Below are 25,169 nucleotides of genomic sequence, written 5' to 3'. Positions count from 1 at the left end.
GGTTTTCATCAGCAGGGAACAGAGGCACACCTAGAGGAGATAACAACCTTTGTTGTTCTAGTGGTGCTACACACACAGTACAGGCGTGGGACTGTTTTTCAGCATGTTCTTCATATTTAAGAGTCTTTTATGTTTTGTCCCCCTCCCTGTTTTTATATTATTTTTGCTTCCCTTCCTGTATGTTCATCTGTTTTGTATCTTAAAAGTCCTCATATGAGTGAAGTCATACGATATTTGTGTTTCTCTAATTTAGCTTAGCATATTATACTCTAGTTCCATCTACACAGTTGCAAATGGCAAGATTTCATTCTTTTTGATTGCCAAGTAATACACCATTGTATATATACACCACATCTTCTTTATCCATTCATCCATCGATGGATATTTGGGCTCTTTCCATACTTTGTCTATTGTGGATAGTGCTGCTATAAACATTGGAGTGCATGTGTCCCTTTGAAATAGCATAGCTGTATCCCTTGAATAAATACCTAGTAGTGCAATTGCTGCGTCACATGGTAGTTCTATTTTTAAGTTTTTGAGGAACCTCCATACTGTTTTCCAGAGTAGCTGCAACAGTTTGCATTCCCTCCAGCATGCAGAAGAGATCCTCTTTCCCTGCATCCTCACCAACATCTGTTGTTGCCTGTGCTGTTGATGTTAGCCATTCTGACAGGTGTGAGGTGGTATCTTATTGTAGTTTTGATTTGTATTTCCCTGATGATGAATGATCATCATCATCATTGAGCATTTTTTCATGTGTCTGTTAGCCACCTGGATGTCGTCTTTGGAGAAGTGTCTATTCATGTCTTCTGCCCATTTCTTCACCGGATTATTTGCTTTTTGGGTGTTGAGTTTGATAAGTTCTTTATAAATTTTGGAAACTAACCCTTTATCTGACCTGTCATTTGCAAATATCTTTTCCCATTCCATCAGTTGCCTTTTAGTTTTGCTGATTATTTCCTTCGCTGTGCAGAAAATTTTTATTTTGAGGCGGTCCTAATAGTTCATTTTTGCTTTTGTTGCCTTTACCTCTGGAGACATGTTGAATAAGAAGTTGCTGCGGCCAAGGTCAAAGAGGCTTTTGCCTGCTTTCTCCTCAAGGATTTTGATGGCTTCCTGTATTTATTTATTTATTTATTTATTTATTTATTTATTTATTTATTTCAGAGACAGAGAGAGAGACAGCGAGCGCATGAGCAGAGGAAGGTCAGTGAGAGAGGGAGATACAGAATCTGAAACAGGCTCCAGGCTCTGAGCTAGCTGTCAGCGCAGAGCCCGATGGGGGGGTTGAACCCACGAACCGTGAGATCATGACTTGAACTGAAGTCGGATGCTTAACCAACTGAGCCACCCAGGCACCCCGATGACTTCCTGTCTTACATTTAGATCTTTCATCCATTTTGAGTTTATTTTTGAGTGTGGTGCAAGAAAGTGGTCCAGGTTCATTTTACTGCTTGTCGCTGTCCAGTTTTCCTGGCACAATTTGCTGAAGAGATTATCTTTTTTATTTATTTATTTTTTTATGTTTTATTTATTTCTAGGGGAGAGAGAGAGAGAGAGACAGCGTGAGCAGGGGAGGGTCAGAGAGAGAGGGAGTCACAGACTCTGAAACAGGCTCCAGGCTCTGAGCTGGCAGTCAGCACAGAGCCCGACCGGGGCTCGAACCCACGAACCGCGAGATCATGACCTATGCGAAAGTCGGACGCTTAACCGACTAAGCCACTCAGGCGCCCCTGAAGAGACTATCTTTATTCCATTGGATATTCTTTCCTGTTTTGTCAAAGATTAGTTGGCCATACATTTGTGAGTCCATTAGTGGGTTCTCTATTCTGTTCCATTGATTTGAGTGTATGTTTTTGTGCCAGTACCATTGTGTCTTGATGACTGCAGCTTTGTAATACGTCTTGAAGTCCAGGAGTGTAATGTCTCCTGCTTTGGTTTTCTTTTTCAAGATTGCCTTGGCTATTTGGGGTCTTTTATTGTTCCATACAAATTTTAGGATTGTTTGTTCTAGCTCTGTGAAGAATGTTGGTGTTATTTTGATAAGGATTGCATTGAATATGTAGATTGCTTTGGATAGTATCAACATTTTAACAATGTTTGTTCTTCCAATTCAGGAGCATGGAATATTTTTCTATTTTTGTGTGTCTTTTTCAATTTCTTTCATAAGCTTTCTATAGTTTTCAGTGCATAGATTTTTCACCACTTTGGTTATGTTTATTCCTAGGTATTTTATGGTTTTTCGTGCAGTTGTAAATGGGATCGATTCCTTGATTTCTCTTTCTGTTGCTTCATTGTTGGTGTATATAAATGCAACCTATTTCTGTGCACTGAGTTTATATCCTGCAACTTGGCTGAATTTTCTGGTGGATCTTTTGGGTTTTCCATATAGGGTATCATGTCATCTGCAAAGGGTGAAAGTTTGACTTCCTCCTGGACAGTTTGGATGCCTTTTATTCCTTTGTGTTGTCTGATTGCTGAGGCTAACTTCCAATACTGTGCTGAATAACAGTGGCAAGAGTGGACATCCCTGTCATGTTCCTGACCTTAGGGGAAAAGCTCTCAGTTTTTCCCCACTGAGGATGATATTAGTGGTGGATCTTTCATATGATCTTGAGGTATGATCTTTTTATCCCTACTTTCTTAGGGGTTTTTATCAAGAAATGATGCTGTATTTTGTGAAATGCTTTCTCTGCATCTATAGAGAGGATCATGTGATTCTTGTCCTTACTTTTATTGATGTGATGTATCACATTGATTGTTTTGCAGATATTGAAGCAGCCCTGCATCTCAGGTATAAATCCCACTTGGTCGTGGTGAATAATTTTCTTAATGTATTGTTGGATCGAGTTGGCTAGTATCTTGTTGAGGATTTTTGCATCCATGTTCATCAGGGAAATTGGTCTATAGTTCTCCTTTTTAGTGGGGCCTTTGGTTTTGGAATCAAGGTAATGCTGGCTTCATAGACAGAGTTTGGAAGTTTTCCTTCCATTTCTATTTTTTGGAACGGCTTCAAGCGAATAAGTGTTAACTCTCCTTTAAATATTTGATAGAATTCCCCTGGAAAGCCATCTGGCCCTAGACTCTTGTTTTTTGGGAGATTTTTAATTACTGATTCAATTTCTTTATTGATTAAGGGTCTGTTCAAAATTTCTATTTCTTCCTGTTTCAGTTTTGGTAGTTTATGTTTCTAGGAATTTTTCCATTTCCTCCAGATTGCCCATTTTATTGTCATATAATTGCTCATAATATTCTCTTATATTTGTTTGTATTTCTCCAGTGTTGGTTGTGATCTCTCCTTCTTCATTCTTGATTTTATTTATTTGGGTCCTTTCCTTTTTCTTTTTGATCAAACTCGCTAGGGGTTTATCAATTTTGTTAATTCTTTCAAAGAAACAGCCTGGTTTCATTGATCTGTTCTACTGTTCTACTGATACATAGATTTCCAATTCAGCACATTGAATATTTCTTGCCACTCATTTCTGGCCTGCCAAGTTTCTTTTTTTTTTTTTTTTTTTTAAATGTTTTATTTATTTCAACGAGAGAGAGAGAGAGACAGCGTGAGCAGGGGAGGGTCAGAGAGAGAGGGAGTCACAGACTGAAACAGGCTCCAGGCTCTGAGCTGGCAGGCAGCACAGAGCCCGACGCGGGGCCCGAACCCACGAACTGCGAGATCATGACCTAAGCGAAAGTCGGACGCTTAACCGACTAAGCCACCCAGGCGCCCCTGGCCTGCCAAGTTTCTATGGACAGGTCTGCTGCAAACCTGATCTGTCTTCTCTTGTAGGCTAAGGACTGTTTTTCTCTTGGTGCTTTCATGATTCTTTTCTTGTCTGTGTATTTTGTGACTTTGACTATGATATCCCTTGTTGATGGTTGGTTTTGGTCAAATCTAACGGGAGTTCTCTGTGCTTCCTGAATTTTGGAGTCTGTGTTAGGTTAGGAAAGTTTTCCGCTATGTTTTACTTACATAACCCTTCTACCCTTTTTTCTCTCTCCATTTTCTGGGACCCCTATGATTCTGATGTTATTCCTTTTTAATGAGTCACGGAGTTCCTAATTCTTATATCATGCTCTTTTACCTTAGTCTTCCTTTTTTTCCCTGCTTCATAAGTTTGTCCTCTATTTCGTGGATTCACTGTTCTGCCTCATCCATCCTTGCTGCCATGGCATCCATTCAAGATTGCAGCTCAGTTACAGCATTTTATTTCATCCCAATGAGCTTTTACTTCTTTTATTTCCATAGAAAGGGGTTCTAATCTATTTTCAACCCCAGCTAGTGTTCTTATTATCATGATTCTACATTTTGGTTCAGATATCTTGTTTGAAATCCCTAGCTGTTATTTCTTCTTGTTCTTTCTCTTGAGGTGAATTCCTTCATTTCATCATTTTGGAGGAAGAAAAGGAATGAATAATATTAAAAAAAATTAAATTAAAAAATTAAAAACACCACAAAGAAATTAAATAAAGGATGCTAGATCCTTGGTGTGTTTTGATCTGGTTGTTGAAAGAGGCTTGACAGAGTAGAGAAAAAATGAAAAGAAAAAAAAAGAAGGAAAAGAAGAAAAAAGGGGAAAAGTTTGAAAATTTGAAAAAATAAATATAGTAATATAGAATAAAGTGAAATGATGAACGTCAAACAGAATTTTTAAAACTTACAAAAATTAAAAAATATAGTAGAAAAAAATAAAGAAAATTTTTAAATAAAAATGGAAAAGAAAAACAGATTTTTTCTCTTTATTCAAGAATAAGAAAAGAAAAAGAAAAAGAATTGAATTGAATTGAATTGAAAAGGACCAGCGAACAGAATGCAGTATGATTGAAATTACATGTGGTTTCCCATAGAAATCAAGCTATGAAGCACTTTATAGACTGCAGGCAGGACCAGTGTCGAGTGCTGTTGGCCCAGTTGGGTGGGGTTTAGTGTAATGGCTCCATTCTCCACTAGATGGTGCTGCTTAGTTTACTGGGGTAGATTGCTATGGCTCGTGTAGGCATGTATGCGCATGCGCGGGAGGAGTGAAAATGGCTCGCCCAGCTACCCAGTCTCCAGTATTGGGACTCTGTGCTCTCCACGACTGGCAGCCAAGCACCCCTCCTTTGTCTCCAGCTTCTGTCCACTTCCTGCTTTTACTCTGTCTGTGACCAAGCCATCAGGCTTCCAGGCGGCACCTCCCTCCTGAGTTTTATCTCAAATGGGGCTGTGTTTCCCAACCCCTCACTTCTGAGGGACTGTGGCTTTGACCCGCTCAGACCTTCTATAGGAGGGTCTCACTGAGCAAGACCAGGTGCCGGTGGCGCTCAGGAACGTTTGTGGGATCCTGATGCTGCTGATGCTCAGAGGCTGCTGCTGGGTGCCAGCCCACCCCAGGAAAATTTCACGTGATCATGTAGCAGCAGAGTTTCAGGGATTATGGAAAATCACAACACACATCTGGCACCAGGCTTCCCCTTAACAACCTGTCCCAGTACCGTGAGTGTGGCTGTTCTCCAGGGTCCACTGGGATCTTTGCCTGTGGGGTGTCCACACAGCATCCACCAAATGTCCTCCCATCCCGGGAACTGCCACTCTCTGTGTGGCCTGCAAAACCCTCAGACCTCGCTCTCTGCTCCTGGGGATTTGCCCTTCCCCCAGAGCACTGCCAGGTATCAAGCTGCAGAGTTTCAGACTCTGCGATCCCCCTGTTTATAGAGTCCTAATGGAATTTAAACCCTCTCTTTTCTCCTTTCTCCCTTTTTTGTTCAGTCTCTGTGGCTGTTTCCACTTTTCCACTTTTTCTACAGCTGCTTTTGGGTGGGAGGAGATGCTTTCCCATACTCTCCCCCCGCCCCCGTCTCCATCCTCTCTCTGCAAACAAAAACAGCTCCCTGCCCTCTGCGGCTTCTCTCTCCCCCAGTTCACCTCTCTGCACCTCATACCTGCCAAGTTTTGTGGTTCAGGTAGTGCACATTGATGTGTTAATCCTCAAATCAGTTTTCTAGGTGTGCAGGATGGTTTACTGTTGATCTGGCTGCATTTCAGGGGTGAGAGATGTAAAAAAACTTCCATCCTGCTCCCCCATCTAGGCCCCTCCTTCTGTATTTTCTAAAATTGAAGTAGAATGTACCTAATATAAAATTAAGCATTAACTATTTTTAACTTCAAGTGTAATTAACACACAATGTTACATGGTTTTCAGGTGCATAACAGAGTGATTTGACAGGTCTGTAGATTATGCTGTGCTCACCTCAAGTGTAGCCATCATTGGTCACATGCAATGCTATTTTCATATCATTCTCTATGCTGTACCTCCCATCCCCATGACTTATCCTCTCCATAACTGGAAGCCTGTACCCCCACCCCTCCCTTCACTCATTTTGCCCCTCCCCACTTCCCCTCTGGCAACCATCAGTTTGTTCTCTATTTATGGATCTGTTTCTGCTTTTTATTTGTTTATTATTATTTTTTTTTTAGATTCCACATATAAGTGAAACCACAAACCATTAACCATTTTTAAGCGTTCGGTTCCATGGCATTAATTATAGTCACAGTGTTTTGAAACTGTCATCACTATTTGTTTTCAAATCTTTTCCAATACCCCAAAGAGGAACTCTGTAACCATCAAGCAAACACTCCCAATCTTAACTCCCTCCAACCTCTGGTAGTCTCTAACCTACTCCCTGTCTCTGTGAATCATACAATACATGTCCTTTTGCATCTGGCTTATTTCACTTGGCATAATGTTTTCCAGGTTCATCCATATGGTAGCATGTGCCAGAACTCCATTCCTTTTTTTATGACCTAGTAATATTCCATTATATGTACATACACCACTGGGCTGGCCTTGTGCATTGACACATGCTAAGTAGCATCACTGGCTTCTACTTGCCAGATTCCAGGAGCATTCTCCTCAATTGGGACAATGAAAACTGTTCCAAAAACATTGCCAGATATCTGATGGGGGGGATAAAATCATCCTGATTGAAAATCACTTTGCTGCTTTCTGTCTTTTTTTTTTTTATGTTTTATTTATTTCTAGGAGAGAGAGAGACAGTGTGAGCAGGGGAGGGTCAGAGAGAGAGGGAGTCACAGACTGAAACAGGCTCCAGGCTCTGAGCTGGCAGTCAGCCCAGAGCCCGACGCGGGGCTCGAACCCACAAACCGCGAGATCATGACCTAAGCGAAAGTCGAATGCTTAACCGACTAAGCCACCCAGGCGCCCCTGCTGCTTTCTGTCTTAATTCACTAGGGAGATATATATTCAGGAATGACCTTCATATTTAAACAACAGAAACATCATTTCTGAGGCCTAGCTGAGAATCTCACACCACTGAGGTCATGATGTCTACCCAAGGCTGACACTCAGGTAAACTCCTATTCCAGGTATAGAATTCTTATCAACTGGGGCTCTAAGGGACAGAAGTTCCCCCTTGTAAACGGGCAACAGTCATCCATGTACTGATCATGTCCCAGAGTTACTGTCAGAGGGTGCCCACCATTACTCATCCCCTTCCACATACCTTAGTGTACCACTAGTCACATAGTACATTTCCTCCCAGACAGAGCAGACAAACTCCTTCTGTGTATTTATACACAATTCTCCACAGTATAGTCTGACTCATAATTGTGTGTCTAATGGAATACCATTTTCTTCTATGGAAAAGAAAATTATACCTATATCTATCTCCTATCTATCTATCTATCTATCTATCTATCTATCTATACCTAGAAGGAGATCAGGTTAGAGAGATCAAAGCCCTAGCCAAGAAGGATCACCAATGCCTTTCTGAATGCCAATAAGAAACACCAAGTGAGTCAACCATAGTAAATTCCCATAAAACCAAAAATTTTATTTGACTTTTTAATCTCATGAGAGGTAGAGTTCCCATCCAGCTCATGCTTTTGTCTCACTTTTTATTTTTAGCTATTTTTCAGTTCACATAAAAGTTGCAAAAAAAAAAAAAAAAAGCATCAAGACCATTTCTGTGTACACTTCCCAGAGCTCCCCTTGATGATGACATAATCTTTCATAATCTTAGTAAATTACCCAAACAAGGAAGCAGACCTTAAAGGAATACCATTAACTAAAACTATATGCCTTACTGGGATTTAACCAGAGCTCCCTTTTGGAAACACAAAAGAGACAAGACTTATTGCATTCACACTAAATCAGACTGGAAGCCTTTGTCTGATCAAAGTCTTAGTCCATGAAAAGAGGACATAGCCATAGTTGAAAGCATGAATAATTTATCTATTTCCAGTCTCCATGTGTGCCAGCCTGCATTCATAAAAAAAGAAGTCACTCCAGGACACCCCTTTTTACATAAATCTACATGCATACACACATGCATATCTTTTCTGTCTTAATTCCACAAGGCTGCAGCTCTCAGGCCTGGCTGTGCCTTCCAACCTCCCATAGTGCTTTCGAAAAATTCCAGTGCATGAGAATCCTACCAGACCAATTAAGTTAAAATCTCTGGAGGTCAGGTTTTAAAAATTCTCCAATGATTTCAAACTGCAGCCAAAGTTGAGAATCAGTGCTCTCACAGACTCTGCAATAAAGGCAACTCAAATTGACAAGATTACAAGCTAACAATAAGCTGCAGTGGGAGACAGACTCCCCACTGAGTTTCACATCTAGGCTAATTTTAATTTGTGTGGCTCAGAGCTGAAGGGGCCTGTCCTCTTCTGCCCTCCAAGATTGTTGTGAGCAGCTGGCCAAAAAAGAAAGAGGACAGCGAGAGACCACAACCAAAGGCCACTTGTGAGCTAATGTCAAGGAGAGAAACTGGATATCACATCATTTAAAAAATAGCAGAAGGCATTTAAAAAATAATTTTCTACCTGTCTAGTCTTAGGAGTGGTCATATTACAGTCAGACCCAAAAGAAGAAAGTCAAACATAAATGCTCAGCAAGGGAGTTGAACCTCCTTGTTTACAAATGTGATTACCAGGGGCACCTGGGTGGCTTAATTGGTTAAACACCAGACTTCAGCTCAGGTCATGGTCTCACAGTTTGTAAGTTCAAGCCCTGCATCTATCTCTGTGCTGACAGCCTAGAGCCTGGAACCTGCTTCAGATTCTGTGTCTCCTTCTCCCTCTCTGCCCCTCCCCCACTCATGCTCTGTCTTTCTCTGTTTCTTGAAAGTGAATAAACGTTAAAAATAAAATAAAACAAATGTGATTACAAGACAGCAAATCTGAGAGCAGATTTCTATAACATCCAGATAGAATACATAGTGAGGACTGAATACAGCACACTCCGGACAAGCAAAAAAAGGACTTAGCCCCTTGAAGTTAAGACTATGAACCAAATAAAATAACTTATTTATCAACACTAACAGCTGTTTCATCAAAATTCACTTCGACTCTGTTGTGACCATCATGCAAAACTACTGTGTCACAAACTACCTTTTCCTAACCAGTCCCTTGCCTAACAAGACTCTAACTTGAAATCACTCACCCAGCCTAAGTCCCTACAAAGATCTTTCCTTGATTTACCCCTCTGAGCACTATTGAGATCCTCTCAAGGTGGTGTTCTCCTTTGCTGTGGTAGATCTAATAAGCACAGCAACGTGTTTTACAGCATTTTTGGGTGGCTTCTTGAAGAGTCAACCATCGACAGCAGCTTCAAGATTCATGGTTACATCACACTCTAAAAGTCCACATGGGGGAAGAGTGATGTCAGTAAGATGCAGCATGAAGGTCACTGGTGATCTTCTGCTCCCAGAAACGTCCTTCAAAATGATGAAGCACACAGGAAAATACCTGCAGGAGGTCTAAGATTCAGGTGAGGGATTACAGCACAGAAATAAGAGAAGATGCATTGATGAAGGTAGGGAAATCAGTTTCACATTGCCTTGACGACCCTCTCCCAAGACCAGGCAGCACAGGTGGATAGAGATGCCCTCCTGGGGTGCAGAGAGAGAGAAGTGAGCACCCTCTTTCACCATGTACACCAGCACTGGGGTAACTCTCATGGGGCCAGGCTCCTGACCCACGAAGGCACTGGACTGGCCCCTGTGGCCCCAGTCTCCAGATGGGCACCCACAAGCTTGTCCCAGCACCAGGTCAGCCACAGACTCCCAGCTTGCCCCAGCACCTGGCTGACCCTCATGGCCTTAGGCTCCAGATGAGCTCCCATGGACCCAAACTCTGGTCTTCCCTGTGCCAGGCTGGCCCCTGGACTCCCAGACCAGGTACCACAAACCCAAACAGCAAAACCACTTCAGTGGCCTCTGGTGCCTGTTTGGTGCCCATGAACCCAGGATCCATGCCCACTCATACAGATGCAGGTCCTAGGCCCATGCCAGTGAATCCAGGTTGGTCCCTATGTATCCAAGCACTGGACCTGTCCATCTGGCAACCCAGGTATTAGACTGCCTGCTCGAGAACTCCAGTAGCAGGCATGTGAAAAAGCCAGTTTTGTTGGTCAAACAAAAATGGTGGAATGTTGTCAATGTCATATGACTCAGCCTAGCATTACATTTTCTACTTTCGTCTATGTTTGGGTGACTTCCATAACTAAAGATTTTTAAAAACTGGCACTTAATGTATCAATCGGTTCCATAGGTGTTTATTGAGTAGACACATGACCTGATAATCTGGCAGTGACCTCCTAAAACTGAACTCAAAAAAATGGAAAGGTAGAGATTCCCACAGATGCCACCCTGGGACCAACACTCAGAGCAAGGGTCTGGCTGCAGATCCATGCAGCCAGCCCTGTCTTTGCATGTGTCCATCAGGTGAGATTCCACTTGCTCCATTAGCAGTACTGGAAGGCAGCCATGGTGTCTTTACAGAAAGCTGCCTTCTTGGGAGTAAGTGGGGCTGGAGGCAGCCTTGGTTTCTCAGTGTGATGTCACTGGGTGAATGTATGGAGATGTTTCTTGGTTCTTGAGCTGGTGAGGAACACTGGCTTCAAAGAAGAGTGGATAATTCCTCTAGGAGAAGCCCTTGACCTTGGAGAGACAGAGTTTAGGAGGCTAAGAGAGTTTGTTCCCCAAGGAGAGAGTGCAGAGCACAGTGGTAAACCTACAATTTGCACTTAGCTGTCTTTTGAAGACCTGACATAGTCAATACAGGCTTCCTACTTCCATGTCCCAGCCCCCCATAGGAAACTGAAGTATTCAGGGAATAGAGGTGAAATTGGACAATTTGTCTAACAAGGAGCCTTGGGAATTGACTTCTCATTGGCCCAGAAATTGTAAATATTCCCTCTGTTCTTACAATTCATTCCCACCCTAGCTTTCCTTCTTTGGGCCAGGTGGTTACCTACCTGTGTCTCTGGGAGGCATCCTCTTTGTCTCCAAGATCTTGTCTTCTTTGGGCAACAGAACAAGGATCTCTATTGACCATCAAGAGGGAGAAAACTGAGCCAAGTTTGACTCATGCCTCAGTGATTATGTCAAGAAGAGAAAAGATAGTCCAGTAAGTGGTCTTGGAGGGTAAGAGGAAAGAGTGACAGAGAGAGAGAGAGAGAGAGAGCGCGCGTGAGAGAGCGTGAGAGAGCGCACAGGAACAAGCAAGAGATTGAGAGCTCTTGGAGAGAATGCACGCAGCAGAAAGAGAGGATAGACACTGTGTCTTCAGAGAATGAGTGATTCTACCAGGCTCTAGTTAGCACCTAGGTCAGAGGCCTGAATCCAGTGGCCTCACCCATGCATCTGCTCAGTCCAGCTGTGAGGCTATGCTAGCAAGCCCTTTCCAAAGCCCATGGTTTGTAGCATTATCTTTTTTTAAATGAATCTATAAATTGTATTAAAAAATTACTCAGAGACATGTATACACTCCAGTGAGATATTAGTACTGTATTAAATTTTTACAGTTTGGTCATCAGTTAGAGAAATTACCTTCATGAATAGATGAATTTTATAAAGCTGATATTTTTATAATTCTAGAGGCAGGTGTAATTTACTCATCAAGCATCCAAGTATTTCAAATATTAAGGGTCTTTAAAGCTCAGATTTGGTGCTAATTTTATAATGAAAAATAAATCACCAACGAAGAGAAGCAGCTCTAACAAATACTTAGTTTTTGTTGTTAAACTAATATTTAATTTTGATTCACTTACAGATTTTAAGTTTATTAGTTTGAGATCAGTTTTATTTAAAAATGTCATTTTGAACTTTTAAAAACACCTTTTTGTCAATTAAAAATTTCACTTTTCTGGTTAAGCATCCTTCATATATAAAAGTTGTCAAACTGCCCCAAAATACTTTGGAACTGTTGCTACATAGGTGGACAGTGTGACCTTTAAAGGATCATCTGCATTTGACATAACTTATGTGATCAAATATTAATTTTGAAAGATTATCAAAAGTTAGGTACTGCATTAAGAAAAGAATCTATCCCAAAATGTGAATCACGAACTTGACAGTGATTCAAAGTAATCATTTCACTTATTTTAATATCCAGGTTTGAATATAAAAATGTTTGCTAAATGTGATTAATGTTCTCCCTATATTTAAGAAATATGATATTTCAAACTTTTGATTACAGTATGTATATAATACATCACACTTTTTTTTTTCAAAATTTAGGTTAAGCCAGTAATTCAAAGAGGCATTTAACCACTATTAAAAATTAAATTGAAACTTTACTATTATATGAACATTTATCATGTTGTTTGGGTTAATTAAAAAAAATAGCCATTGAAACTCTTGAGGTTTTCAAATTCCACTTGATCTTAGCCAAAAGGCCGAGAAGTGATAGAGGTTTTCAAATTCAATAGCTCAATGATAACTGTTTCTTTAGGCAAACAATTCTTTGAGGTGGAGACCTTATGTGTAAGGAGTCTCCCTTCTTCTACAACAAGCATAAAGCATAATGTTAGTATGTGGACCTGCTTTCCCAAGCCCACTTGAGTATCTCAAAGAAGAAAGTGTTTCTACCAGGCTCTGTTGGCATAAGTTTGAGTTATTTCCCTGACAGAGTTTCTGAAGTCATTGGAAATTCCTAATCTTTCCCAACTGAGAAACCGTGGACACCAAGCTCAGGAGTTCCATGTGGGATACAAGTTGTGCTTCCTTGAGTGGAACTTCGTCAAGATGATTAGGAAGCACCTGAGTCTTCTGATTCTGGAGACTTAAACTTTTCCCAGGGGTTGTGGAAAAACAGCAAGTGGCAGCAGTGAGTGAGAATTTGGTGGAGGATGGTAAGGGGGTCAAGGAATTCCAAGAAGAGAGAATGCAGAAGGGCAGCATGGCTCAGTAGAAGGGCTGTGAGTTTTGGACTCAGGCAGATATGCACTGCAACCAAGCTCACTTAATAACTGTGGGAGTTACACCCAATTCTCTATTTGGGGCCTCAATCATCTCATCTGTAAAAGGGGGATCATAATCCCTTCCTCACAGTGTGTTGTTAGGACGACATGTCATATATGTAGTATGTCTAGCATAGTGCTTGGCACATACTAGGGATTCATTAAGTAGTATGAAATCTGAGGAAGCATGGAGACAGGAAATGACAAGGAAGGAGGAGTAGTGAGGGGGATTTGCATTGGTCACCCCACCCCAAACTGGTAGAAAACATAATTTTAGGAGGGCAGTAGTAAATACAGCAAGACATATAGATTTGCAAGAGAATCTTGGAAAATCTGCCATTATACAAAAGACTTTATGAACCACTGTTATCCACTGAACAAAAGCCAAATGTTTACCTTCACATGAAAAGAATCTGGATCACTGCCTGATTCAGCTGCATTTCTTGAGTACTCTTGCAATTAATTCTCACGGTAATTTTCTATAATGTCCATTTCCCATAATTTGCTAAATGCCTCTTGAGTCTGTTTCCTTTATTAAACTGAATTTATCCATTCATTTCAGATTCTTGAAATACAGAGATCAAGAGTATAGTCTCTGGATTCAGAGTGCTTGGCTTAGCTCTATGACCTTCTGTCTGTGAAACACTATTTGATTTTATTAATCTCATTGTATCTCCATTTCCTTATATGTGAAACAGAACCAGCCTCAGTGGGTTGGTGCGAGTAGCAAATTGGTAAACAACTTAGAGCAGTGTCTGGTGTTATTGGAGACACTCAATATAAAAGAAAATCATTATTTATTCATGCACATATTAAGCAAGTGTTTATGCCTCCTATATCTCAGATAAGATGCTGGCTGCAAAAGTGAACAGACATACAGTCTCTGCTCTTAAGCCTTTGAAGGCAAGGTCTGTGTCTTTTTTTTTTTTTAATAGTTTATTGTCAAGTTGGTTTCCATATAACACCCAGTGCTCATCCCCACAAGTGCTCTCCTCCATGCCCATCTCCCCCCTTCCCCCCCACACCCATCAGCCCTCAGTTTGTTCTCAGCATTCAAGAGTCTCTCATGGTTTGCCTCCCTCCCTCTTCCCCCGTGTTTCCCTCCTTCTTTTCCCCCACGGTCCTCCGTTAAGTTCCTCCTAATGCTCCTATACGTGCAAACATATGGTAGCCGTCCTTATCTGCCTGACTTATTTTGCTCAGCATGACACCCTCAAGGTCCATCCATGTTGCTACACAAGGCCAGATTTCATTCTTTCTCATTGCCATGTAGTATTCCATTGTATAGATGAACCGCATCTTCTTGATCCATTCGTCCATTGATGGACACTTAGGCTCTTTCCATGTTTTGGCTATTGTTGAGAGTGCTGCTATGAACATTGGGGTCCCTGTGCCCCTAGGCATCAGCACTCCTGTATCCTTTGGGTAAATTCCTAGCAGTGCTATTGCTAGGTCATAGGGGAGATCTATTGTTAATTTTTGGGGGAACCTCCACACTGTTTTCCAGAGGGGCTGTACCAGTTTACATTCCCACCAACAGTGTAGGAGGGTGCCCGTTTCTCCACATCCTCGCCAGCATCTAGAGTCCTCTGATTTGCTCATTTTAGCCACTCTGAAGGTCTGTGTCTTTTCATGTCTTTTCCCTACCACTCAGCCCAATCAATAACTGTTGATGGAATTGGTGGAATAAACGAGTGAGTGAAGGAGAAAGTGAATAAAAGTGATATGGTCATAAGTATACTCCATGAGGATTAATCTAGCAGTGATTTCAGGGTGGTTTGGAGGAAGGAGAATGGATGCATAAAGACTAAGTAAAAACCAGATCTTGGCAACCCAGAAGTGATGGGAGCCTTGATTTACTCTCAAGTAATGGCGGGAGGAGGAGTTAGATGGAAAATGACTAGAAGAATGGAATGTTCAACTTCTGGAAGATGTGGTAGCTCGTTGATGAATTGGCTTTGTCAGTGGAAGAAATGAGGGAGGAAGAGTCAAAGTTTCAATCATAGTGGTCTAGAGGGACAGTGACTTCATTCACAGAAAGAGAGGCTCTAGAAGAAAATAGACTTTATTTTTTATCTAATGAACTTCCCATGCAGGACGAAAAAGAAAGGGATATCACTGCTCATTATAACCATTTTATCCTGTGTCAGACATTGTAGATAATTTTATGTGCATGACTCATTTAATCCTCGACCATTATCATCATTCCCTTCTGACAAAGAAAGTGAGGTTTTAGGGGTTAGGCAATTCACTCAAGTTCACTTAACTAGTATGTGGTAAGCCCAGGAACCAATCAGGTGTTTCTCTTTTCAAAGTCCTTCCTTTATGTCTCAGGTGACGCTGCCTAATGTTGGCTGAGCCCATACTGTGATGCTGAGGGCTGCTTTGGTCACTTTCCATGGGCTACCTCACTTCAGCTTCTAAGAAAACTCAGAGGTGGGTATTATTTCTCCCAAGTATATAAAGATATAGAAAAAGAAGTTTAGAGAAGTTAACAGTTACTTGGTTTAGAAGCTAGGGTTTTAATTCTGGTCCATCTGGATCCAATTATCTACATGCTTCCCATCATTCCACACTATATTTGTGCAAATTTTCCGGATGGAAATACTGAGTTTGGAGGCAGCAATTCAGGTTTGGGTGTTGGAAGCCTGGAGTCGTAAGTCTGAGAATCACCGTGGAAACTAGCAGACCTCTACAAAGAAAGTTTTTAAAAGTGGATCCTAACTTGGAGTTGAGGACATTTCATGAATACCCTGAAATGATATGCAAAGTAATATCAAGGTATGTTGTCAGGGGTGGGGGTAGAAGAAGGCCTATAGTTTAACAGAATCTCCAAAGGATTATGGGACCAAAATTGTTAAGGAAAAGAGAACCAAAGTGAGAACACTTAAGATCGGCAAATTTCAAGTATACAATATGGTATTAGTAACTATAGCCCCCATTTGCACATTAGATCCCTAAATCTTACTTATCTTCTCCCTGTAAGCTTATGCCATTTGACCAGTAACTCCCCACTTCCCTAAGCCCCTGGTAACTAACCACCATTCTACTGGCTGTTTCTATAAGTTTGACTTTTTAAAAAAATTCCCCGTGTAAGTGAGATCATAGAATATTTGTCTTTCTCTGCCTAGAGTATTTCCACCTAGCATAAAGTCCTCTGGGTTCATCCACATTGTCACAAATGACAAGATTTCCTTTGTTCTCGTGGCTGAATATTTTATATATATTCTACAGCTTCTCTATCCATTCCCCACTGATGGACACTTAGGTTGTTTCCACATCTTGGCTATTTTGAATATCACTGCAATGAACCTGGGAGAGGAGATATCCATTTGAGATACTGAGTTGGTTTCCTTCAGACACATACCCAGAAGAGGGATTGCTTGATCCCATGATAGTCCTATCTTAATTTTTTAAATGTTTTATTTATTTTTGAGAGAGAGAGAGAGCACGCGCGCGCGCACACAAGTGGGGGAGGGGCAAAGAGAGAGGGGGACAGAGAATCCCAAGTGGGATCTGCACTGACAGCAGCCAGCCCAAAGCAGGGCTCAAACTCGTGAGCCGTGAGATCATGACCTGAGCTGAAGTCAACCGCTGAGTCACCCTGGTGCCCCTGTATCTTACTGTATCTTAATGTTTTGAGGAACCTCTACTCTCCTCTCCATAGTGGCCACACCAATGTACCCCTCCACAAAGAGGGTGCAAGGATTCCCTTTTCTCCACATCATCACCAACAGTTGTTATATATTGTCTTTTTGGTAAAAGCCATCTAAAAGGTGCAAGGTGATATCTCGTGATTTTATTTGCATTTCCCTGATGTTGAACACCTTTTCATGTACCTGTTGATGTGTGTATCTCTTCTTTAGGGGTAGGTCTATTCAGTTTCTTTGCCCATTTTAATCGGATTATTTGTAGTTTTGCTATTGAGTGATGTAAGTTCCTTGTATACTTTGGATATATCCTCCATCAGATATGTGGTTTGCAAATATTTTCCCCCAGTCCGTAGGGTGGCTTTTCTTTTTGTAGTTTCCTTTTGCTGTAGTCCCACCTGTTGATTCTTGATTCTGTGTTTTGTGCTTTCAGTGTCATATAAAAAAAAATTGCCAAAGCCAATATCAAGGAGCTTTCCCCCTATGTTCTCTTCTAGGATTTTTATGGATTCAGATCTTATATTTATGTCTTTAATAAATGTTGAGTTATTTTTTGTGAGTGGTGTAAGATAGGAGTCTTTCATTCTTTTGCATGTGAATATTCAGTTCCCGCAACACCATTTATCGAAGACACCATCCTTTCTCCATTGTGTGTTCTAGGCACCCTTGTAAAAGATTGGTTCACTGTGCATGGATTCATTTCTGGGCTCTCTATTCTATTCCACTGATCTCTGTGTCTGTTTTTATGCCAGTACCATACTGTTTTGATTACTAGAGATTTGTAATATAGTTGAAGTCAGGAAATTTGATCCTTCCAGCTTTGTTCTTTCTCAAAGTTGCTTTTTGGGGGGGGGTCTTTTGTGGTTCCATACAAATTTTAGGATTGTGTCCTTTATTTCTGTGAAAAATACCACTGGAATTTTGATAATGATTGCATTGAATCTGTAGCCCACTTTGAGTAAAATGCACAATTTCACAATATTAATTATTCCAATTGGTGAACACAGGATATCTTTCCATGTATTTGTGTCTTCTTCAATTTCTTTCATCAATACTTTATAGTTTTTGGTATACAGATCTTTCACCTTTTTGGTTAAATTTATTCCTAAGCATTTTATTTGTTTTGGATGCTATTGTAAATGAGATTGTTTTAATTATTTCTTTTTCAGATAGTTAATTGTTAGTGTATAGAAATGCAGCTAATTTTTGTGTATTGATTTCATATCCTACAACTTTACTCATTTATTAGTTCCAGTGTGTGTGTGTATGTGTGTGTGTGTGTGTGTGTACTTTTTAAGGAATTTCTATATATAAGATCATGTGCATGTATTTTTTTTCTGATTTCATTGAATTATCTTTCTGTGTTTTCTTGTATCTCACTAAGCTTCCTTAAAACATCTATTTTGAATTCTTCATCAGGTAGATCATAGATCTGCATTTCTTTGGGGTCACTTACCAGAAAATTATTGTGTACCTTTGGTTGTGTCATGTTTTGTTGACTTTTAATGTTCCCTGAAATCATGCATTGACGTTTTCACATTTGAAGATGCAGTTACCTTCTCCAATCTTTAAAGACCAGCTTTGGGAGAAAAAAAATCCCTCTGTTAACCCTTCCAGGGACTCTTAGGCTCTTCAGTGGATTCTTAGACCTTTTCAATGAATACACCTGCTTCATTTTGTTTCCTACAGTGAGGGGAGGGGGCATTCTTAAGATTGTTTGCTTCCTCTTGATCCTCCAAAGCCAGGCCAGGGGCTGACAGACTTCATTTTATCTTCCCTAGAGCGGTGCCCTGAAATGCCCCAGTGTGTGTGCTTTCTCTCAGTTCCTCAGAGTTGGACTGGTTTTCCACACTTGCTCACTAACCATCTGTAAATGCCCACACTTGTCGCCCTTGGAGGCACGCACAGGGAGCCAGCCATGGCTAGGTGGTGTTCCTGCGTGAGGCACACACAGCACTGGGGGTACCTGCTGGAGAGTTGGGAGAGGTGAGAGGCATTCCCAGCAGTGTGTGGGCTAGCTTCCTGATGGACTCTGTGGAATAGGTAGCAGGATCTGTGTCTCTTTGATGCATTCTGAGCCTTCCCTGCTCTGCTCCCAGCCTCTCCTTGCCCTCGGTCATGAAGCTCACCTCAGTGTTCTGCATGGGGTGAGAAAAATGTGGGTCTCTGTGGCAGCATCTTGCACAGCTGGGGGGGGTGTCAGATACTCATTCACACACTCTCACTTTCCCCCATGGGTAAAATCAAGGGCTGAGGGTATCTCCTTGGCACTGAGCTGTGCTGCCTTGAGAGACGTGTGATATGGCTGAAGTAAAGCTGTTCCTCTTACCCCCCCTTCCAAGTGCCAGATCTCAGGTTGGTTTTGCTCCAGTTGTATGCCAGAACTTCTCTGCTGGGCCCCAGATTCATACACACATACTCTCGTTGATGGGTAATTGTCAAACTTGGTGTTCTTTGTGGGGAAGATATAAAGCCGTTCTGCCATCACCCAGTAAATGGTCATTAAAGGGATGCAGGATCATGAACGGAGCAAGCACAATCATGTAATCTGCCCAAGTGTGCAAGTCTTCTTTCATGACTTTCAATAGTTTTAAAATTTCAAGCTTTCTTTTCTACATTATGCATTTTAAGAATATGAATTTACCTCTACATACTGGTTTAGCTACATCTCCTTTGATTAGGTAGGGTTTTTTTAGTATAGTTGACACACAATGTTACATTAGTTTCAGGTACACAGCATAGGGATTCAACTTCTCTAGACATTATGTTATTTTCACCACAAGTGTAGCTACCATCTGTTACCATACAATGCTATTACATCATCGACTGTCTTCCCTATGCTGTGTGCCTTTTATTCTTGTGATTTAATTCATTCTGCAACTGGAAGCCTGTATCTCCCACTCCCTTTCACCCATTTTATTGATCCCCACACCTCTCCCTCTGGCAACCATCAGTTTGTTTTCTGTATTTAGAGTTCTGATTTTGCTTTTTGTTTGTTCATTTGTTTTTTAGGATTTCACACATGAGTGAAATCATATGGCATTTGTCTTTGACTTATTTCACTTAGCATGATACACTCTAGGTCCAACTATATTGTTGTGAATGGCAAAATCTCCTCCTCTTAAAAGGCTGTGTGATATTCCATTGTGTGTATCTATGTTTATATAGATATAGATAGGTAGGTTTTAAAAAAACTATAAATATTACTGGTTTCAATGATGATGTCTTCTTTGATGTATACATTATTTTTAAATGTGCTTTTAATATTTCCAAATATGTAGGAAGAGGCTGGTTATCTTTTATTATTGATTTCTAACTTGATTACATTATTATAATTGAACAGGCTCTGTATGATATGTCTTCTCTGCTATTAAGATTTACTTTATGGCCTAATTTTTAACAGATATACATCCTTGAAAAACTGTGGATTCTCTAATAACTTAGTGTAATTCTCAGGTCAAGCTGGTTAATTGTGTTGTTTAAATTTTCTATACCCTTAACAAAAGTTTACCCCCCTACTCTATCAATTACTAAAAAAGATATGACAGAATCTTTTAATTTGAGATGGTTTATCATTTTTTCCTTATATTTCCGTTAGGTTTTTTTCTTTATATATTGTAAGCCTGTGCTATTAAATGTATATTAGGAGCTATTTGGCTTTTTTCCCCTTCTCTGGTGAATTGTTCCTTTTATTATTATATAATGACTTTCCTTATTCCTTTTAATGCATTTGCTTCAAGTGTATCTTATCAGTAAGCTATCCATCTTCATTTTGGTTAGTATTTCTTCATATACTAGTATTATTCCTTTATGGCGAGCCTTTCTGTGTCGTTACAGTTTAGGTATATCTCTTGTACCCGTGAGATAATACAATTTTATTCCTTTGTCCAATCTGAGATTCTCTGTTTTTAAAGATTAGTTAATGCCATTTAAACATTTGTCCATTGGCTGATAAATGGATAAAGAAGATGTGGTATATATATATACAATGGAATATTACTCGGTGATCAAAAAGAATGAAATCTTGCCATTTGCAACGTGACTGGAAATTGAATGTATTATGCTAAGTGAAATAAGTCAGTCAGAGGAAGACAAATATCATATGATTTCACTCATATGTAGAGTTTAAAAAAATAAAACAAATGAACATAGGGGAAGAGAAGGAAAAATAAAATAAGATAAAAAGAGAGAGGGAGGCAAACTATAAGAGATTCCTGAATATAGAAAACAAACTGAGAGTTGCTGGAGGGGAGACAGGTTGGGGGATGGGCTAAATGGGGGATGGGCATTAAGGAGGGCACTTGTTGGGATGTGCACTGGGTATTATACATAAGTGATGAATCCCTAAATTCTACTCCTGAAACCAATACTACACTACATGTTAACTAACTTGGATTTAAAAAAAAAAAGCACTTAGGATTTTATACACACACACACACACACACACACACACACAACCATTTACACACTTGTAATTACTCATATATTTTGTGATTTTTTTTACTTCTTTATATTTCCTTTCCTGACTTAAAGTAGTCTGATCAAAATCTCTTTAGTTCTGTTGTGTTCCTACTGAAACTTACAAATTATAAATTCTATATCCATTATTTTAGTGGTTATACCTAAACTTAAATCATGTATAAAGTCCAAAATACTCAATATTTCTCTTCTCCTGCAACTCAATACAAGAATCTTTCAACTCTTATTTTAATTCCTCCTCTTTTAATATGTATAATTGTTACCTAATATATTAATTCATCTTTTTTGTGCACTTTCTTCTTCTTTCTTTCTTCTCCTCCTCCTCTGTCTTCCTCTTATTATTATTTTAAATATTTTTAAAGTTTATTTTTGAGAGAGAGAGAGAGGAAGAGAGCACAAGCAAGAGAGGGGCGCGTGCGCGCGCGCGCACACACACACGCACACACAGAATCTGAAGCAGGTTCCGGGTTCTGAGCTGTCAGCCCTACGCGGGGCTCGAACTCATGAACTGTGAGATCATGACCTGAGCCGAAGTCAAATGCTTAACCGACTGAGCCACCCAGGCACCCTCCTTATTATTATTTTAAAATTAACATTTTGCTTATTTTTTCTGCATATAAGCAAATCTGCTTGGCTGTTCATTGGTTCCTGGATATTCCTTATTTTAAATTCAGTTTGTTTTATCCAGAAGTAAATCCCTTAGTAGCTTTTCCAGCAAGTTTTCATACATGGTATACTCTTAATCTTTCTCTGAAATGGGAATATTCATGGGAGGGTCCTACTACCAAACCTTGACATATGAGTTGCCATAAACTCTGCATCAATAGTTCAAGATGTAATCCATATACAAACATGTTATACTCAGTCTGGATGGAAAATTGGTTGTAATCTCAGCTGATATTCCAGAATCATTTCTGTAGCATTCATGTAACTTCCCCCTTCCAACATTTCAAGGGGAATCTCACCCATGGATCCAAGGAACCAAACCAGCGCATCCGAATTCATCCTCCTGGGGCTTTCAGAAACTCCAGAGCAGGAGACCCTCCTCTTTGCTCTGTTCCTCTGCATGTATGTGGTCACAGTCCTGGGGAACCTGCTCATCATCCTGGCCATCAGCTCAGATTCAAGCCTCCACACCCCCATGTACTTCTTCCTGGCCAATCTCTCCTTGGTTGATTTCTGCCTGGCCACCAACACAGTCCCCAAGATGCTGGTGAACATCCAAATCAGGAGCAAGTCAATCTCCTATGCCTGCTGCCTGACCCAGATGTACTTTTTCCATTTCTTTGGCATCATGGACAGTGTCTTGATTGCTGTGATGGCTTATGACAGGTTTGTGGCTATATGCCACCCCTTACACTATACCACCATCATGAGCCCACGCCTCTGTGGCCTGCTGGCTGGTGGCCCATGGATGTTTTCCTGCTTCATCTCCCTCACTCATATCCTCCTGATGGCTCGTCTGGTTTTCTGTGGGAACAATGAGTTACCTCACTACTTCTGTGATCTCACTCCCCTTCTCAGGCTTTCTTGCACTGACACGTCCGTGAACAACTTCTTTGTGCTCATCGTGGCTGGGATGGTGATAGCCACGCCTTTCATCTGCATCCTGGCGTCCTATGCTCGCATCATTGTGGCCATCATGAAGGTCCCTTCCGCAGGTGGCAGGAAGAAAGCCTTTTCCACCTGCAGCTCCCACCTCTCTGTGGTTGCTCTCTTTTATGGGACCACCATTGGGGTCTATCTGTGTCCCTCCTCTGTCCGCACAGCTGTGAAGGAGAAAGCCTCTGCTGTGATGTACACTGCAGTCACCCCCATGCTGAACCCCTTTATCTATAGCTTGAGAAACAGAGATCTGAAGGGGGCCCTGAGGAAGCTTGTCAACAGAAAAATAGCTTCGTCTTCCTGATCACAAGGACACCTGGAAACTTCTAGGAAGTAGGATCTCAACATCTAGGGTCTTGGGCAAAAGTATGGAATTGCAGTTTGGGAGTGTGGCCACTTTGGATTTTGAATCACAGAACTTTAAGCGGAAATTTCAGGCTGGCCCTGTTACTATTTTCTCAACTGCTGCAACAAGTGAGGGTCCTTTTGGATATGTCTGATGTTGCCTTCCCGGGAAGGTCAGTCTGACCCTACCAGACTGGATCTGTCCTACGTCTAAGTCCAGTTAGCTCTTCACAGATATTTAAGTGTGTATTCTGGGCTGGATGTAGGTGCTGGCCTTGGAGTGGTGGTGTTTATAGCTGAATGTGGGAGAAGACACCGGACATTAATTATAATAGAATGAAATATGCACACGAGGGCAAGGATGGGACAGAGTATGAAAGCCCCACAGAGTCTGGAAGGGGGAGTCAGGGTTTTGTAGGAGAGACGATCCTGCACCTCAAAGGATAAGATGATGTTTCTCAGGTAAATATGAGGAGAGAGTATCAGAAAAAGAAAAAAATCCCCAGTATGTGAAAAGATCAGTGAGCAAGAGAAAGAGAGAGAAAGATACATTTTTGAGGTGAAAAATCCAGTTATGGTGAATGACTTGGGTCATGCCATATCAAGAAGGACTTTGGGACCAACTCAAGAGTTTTGCTTTTTTCCAGAGAACCAGGCAGTTAATTGACTTCCAGGGACCTAAGTCAGGGAGCATGTGGGTGAGTCATGGCCCCTCCACCATCACTCCTATTCTGTCTTCTGGGGGAGCAGGATGCCATGTGCCAGATAAAAGTTGTACAAGGCACAAGGGAGAAAAAGATGGAGACTATGCACTAAGGAAATGAGGAACCACCTGATGGTATAAGTCTTCATAAGCAAAGAGGAAAACACCAATCAATTGAATCATGAATGTCTAAGCCAGAAGGAAGCTGAGGCACGCCTCAATCACTGCACATGCCTGTGGAATGCCTATGAGTCGTAACACTGCTTACAACAGAAGTGAGAGCTATTTGTTTCAAGTTTTCCTTGTATCTCCTTATCAAGTCCCTTTGCACTCTCTCATTTCCCTATTCTATACCCCCTATGAAAGCAATATGTCTCATTTATGTCTATTGTGAAGTCATTCTGGTCTTTATATGGAGATTACAACAAAAATGGAATAAGCAGTGACTTTGGGCTCCATTTCTGGGCTGAATGAGCAGTGATTGGCGCCAGAATTTTTCAAATGGTGCTAAGGAGCTGACATTATCTTAAGCGGGATAGCTTTGAGTAATCATACATCTAGTTTGCTTATGTTACTTCCCTTCCAAGAGATTTGAATTAGACTTCCTCAGTTGAACAAACTGACCTCCAAACCTGGCCCTGAAAGATGATGCTTCCTGGGGATATTCTCGTGAATAAAACCCAGAACTTAAGAATATCGGAACTTGCCATGGGGAACCCATCATTCTGGTCAGGGATTTTCTGGAATAAGCAAAAACCAGGTGATGGCTGAGCCACAGCTCTCTCTCCTTGTAGATTCTCTCCCTCTTCCTGCCATATGCATGCAAGTGGTTACAGTGATGGTTGGGAGATGGCATGCAATGGGGGATGCCTGGTGCCAATAAAAATGTCTTAAGATTCTGTCAGCCAAACTACCTTTGTCTTGTTTTATGTTAAAATGTAAGGCCTCACCTCCAGGAGAGATTTGTCCTGGTAGCCCTGACAATATCAACTTCCAACATTTGCTGGCATTGACGTGTTTAATGAATTCATTCAACAAATATTTACCAAGTGGCCTTTATGCCAGCTATTATTCTAAGCACTGGCAATAGAGCAGAAAGCAAGAGAGAAAAAAAAAAAGCCATTTCTTATAACTGTAAGGTTT

The 25,169-nt window shown here is 40.9% G+C and overlaps 1 protein-coding gene across 2 annotated transcripts; it reads left to right on the top strand.

Annotated features, from left to right (window-relative positions):
- Positions 1 to 13,133: 13,133 nt before the first annotated feature.
- Positions 13,134 to 23,282, top strand: LOC120244881 (olfactory receptor 24). 2 transcript variants are annotated; one of them, XM_039251643.1, is made up of 2 exons: positions 13,134 to 13,144; positions 22,352 to 23,282. In XM_039251643.1, exons 1-2 carry the CDS (start codon positions 13,134 to 13,136, stop codon positions 23,280 to 23,282), a joined length of 942 nt encoding a protein of 313 aa, XP_039107574.1. The 2 variants fall into 2 exon arrangements, with proteins under 2 accessions (XP_039107574.1, XP_039107573.1); XM_039251642.1 differs by lacking the exon at positions 13,134 to 13,144 and having other exon boundaries at positions 22,305 to 23,282.
- Positions 23,283 to 25,169: the final 1,887 nt, after the last annotated feature.

This window comes from Hyaena hyaena, unplaced genomic scaffold (genome assembly GCF_003009895.1).
Source record: "Hyaena hyaena isolate Hyena2069 unplaced genomic scaffold, ASM300989v1 scaffold_396, whole genome shotgun sequence".
Lineage (NCBI taxonomy): Eukaryota > Metazoa > Chordata > Mammalia > Carnivora > Hyaenidae > Hyaena > Hyaena hyaena.
The sequence above is the reverse complement of the archived record's forward strand: the minus strand, read 5'-3'. Positions and strand labels throughout refer to the sequence as shown.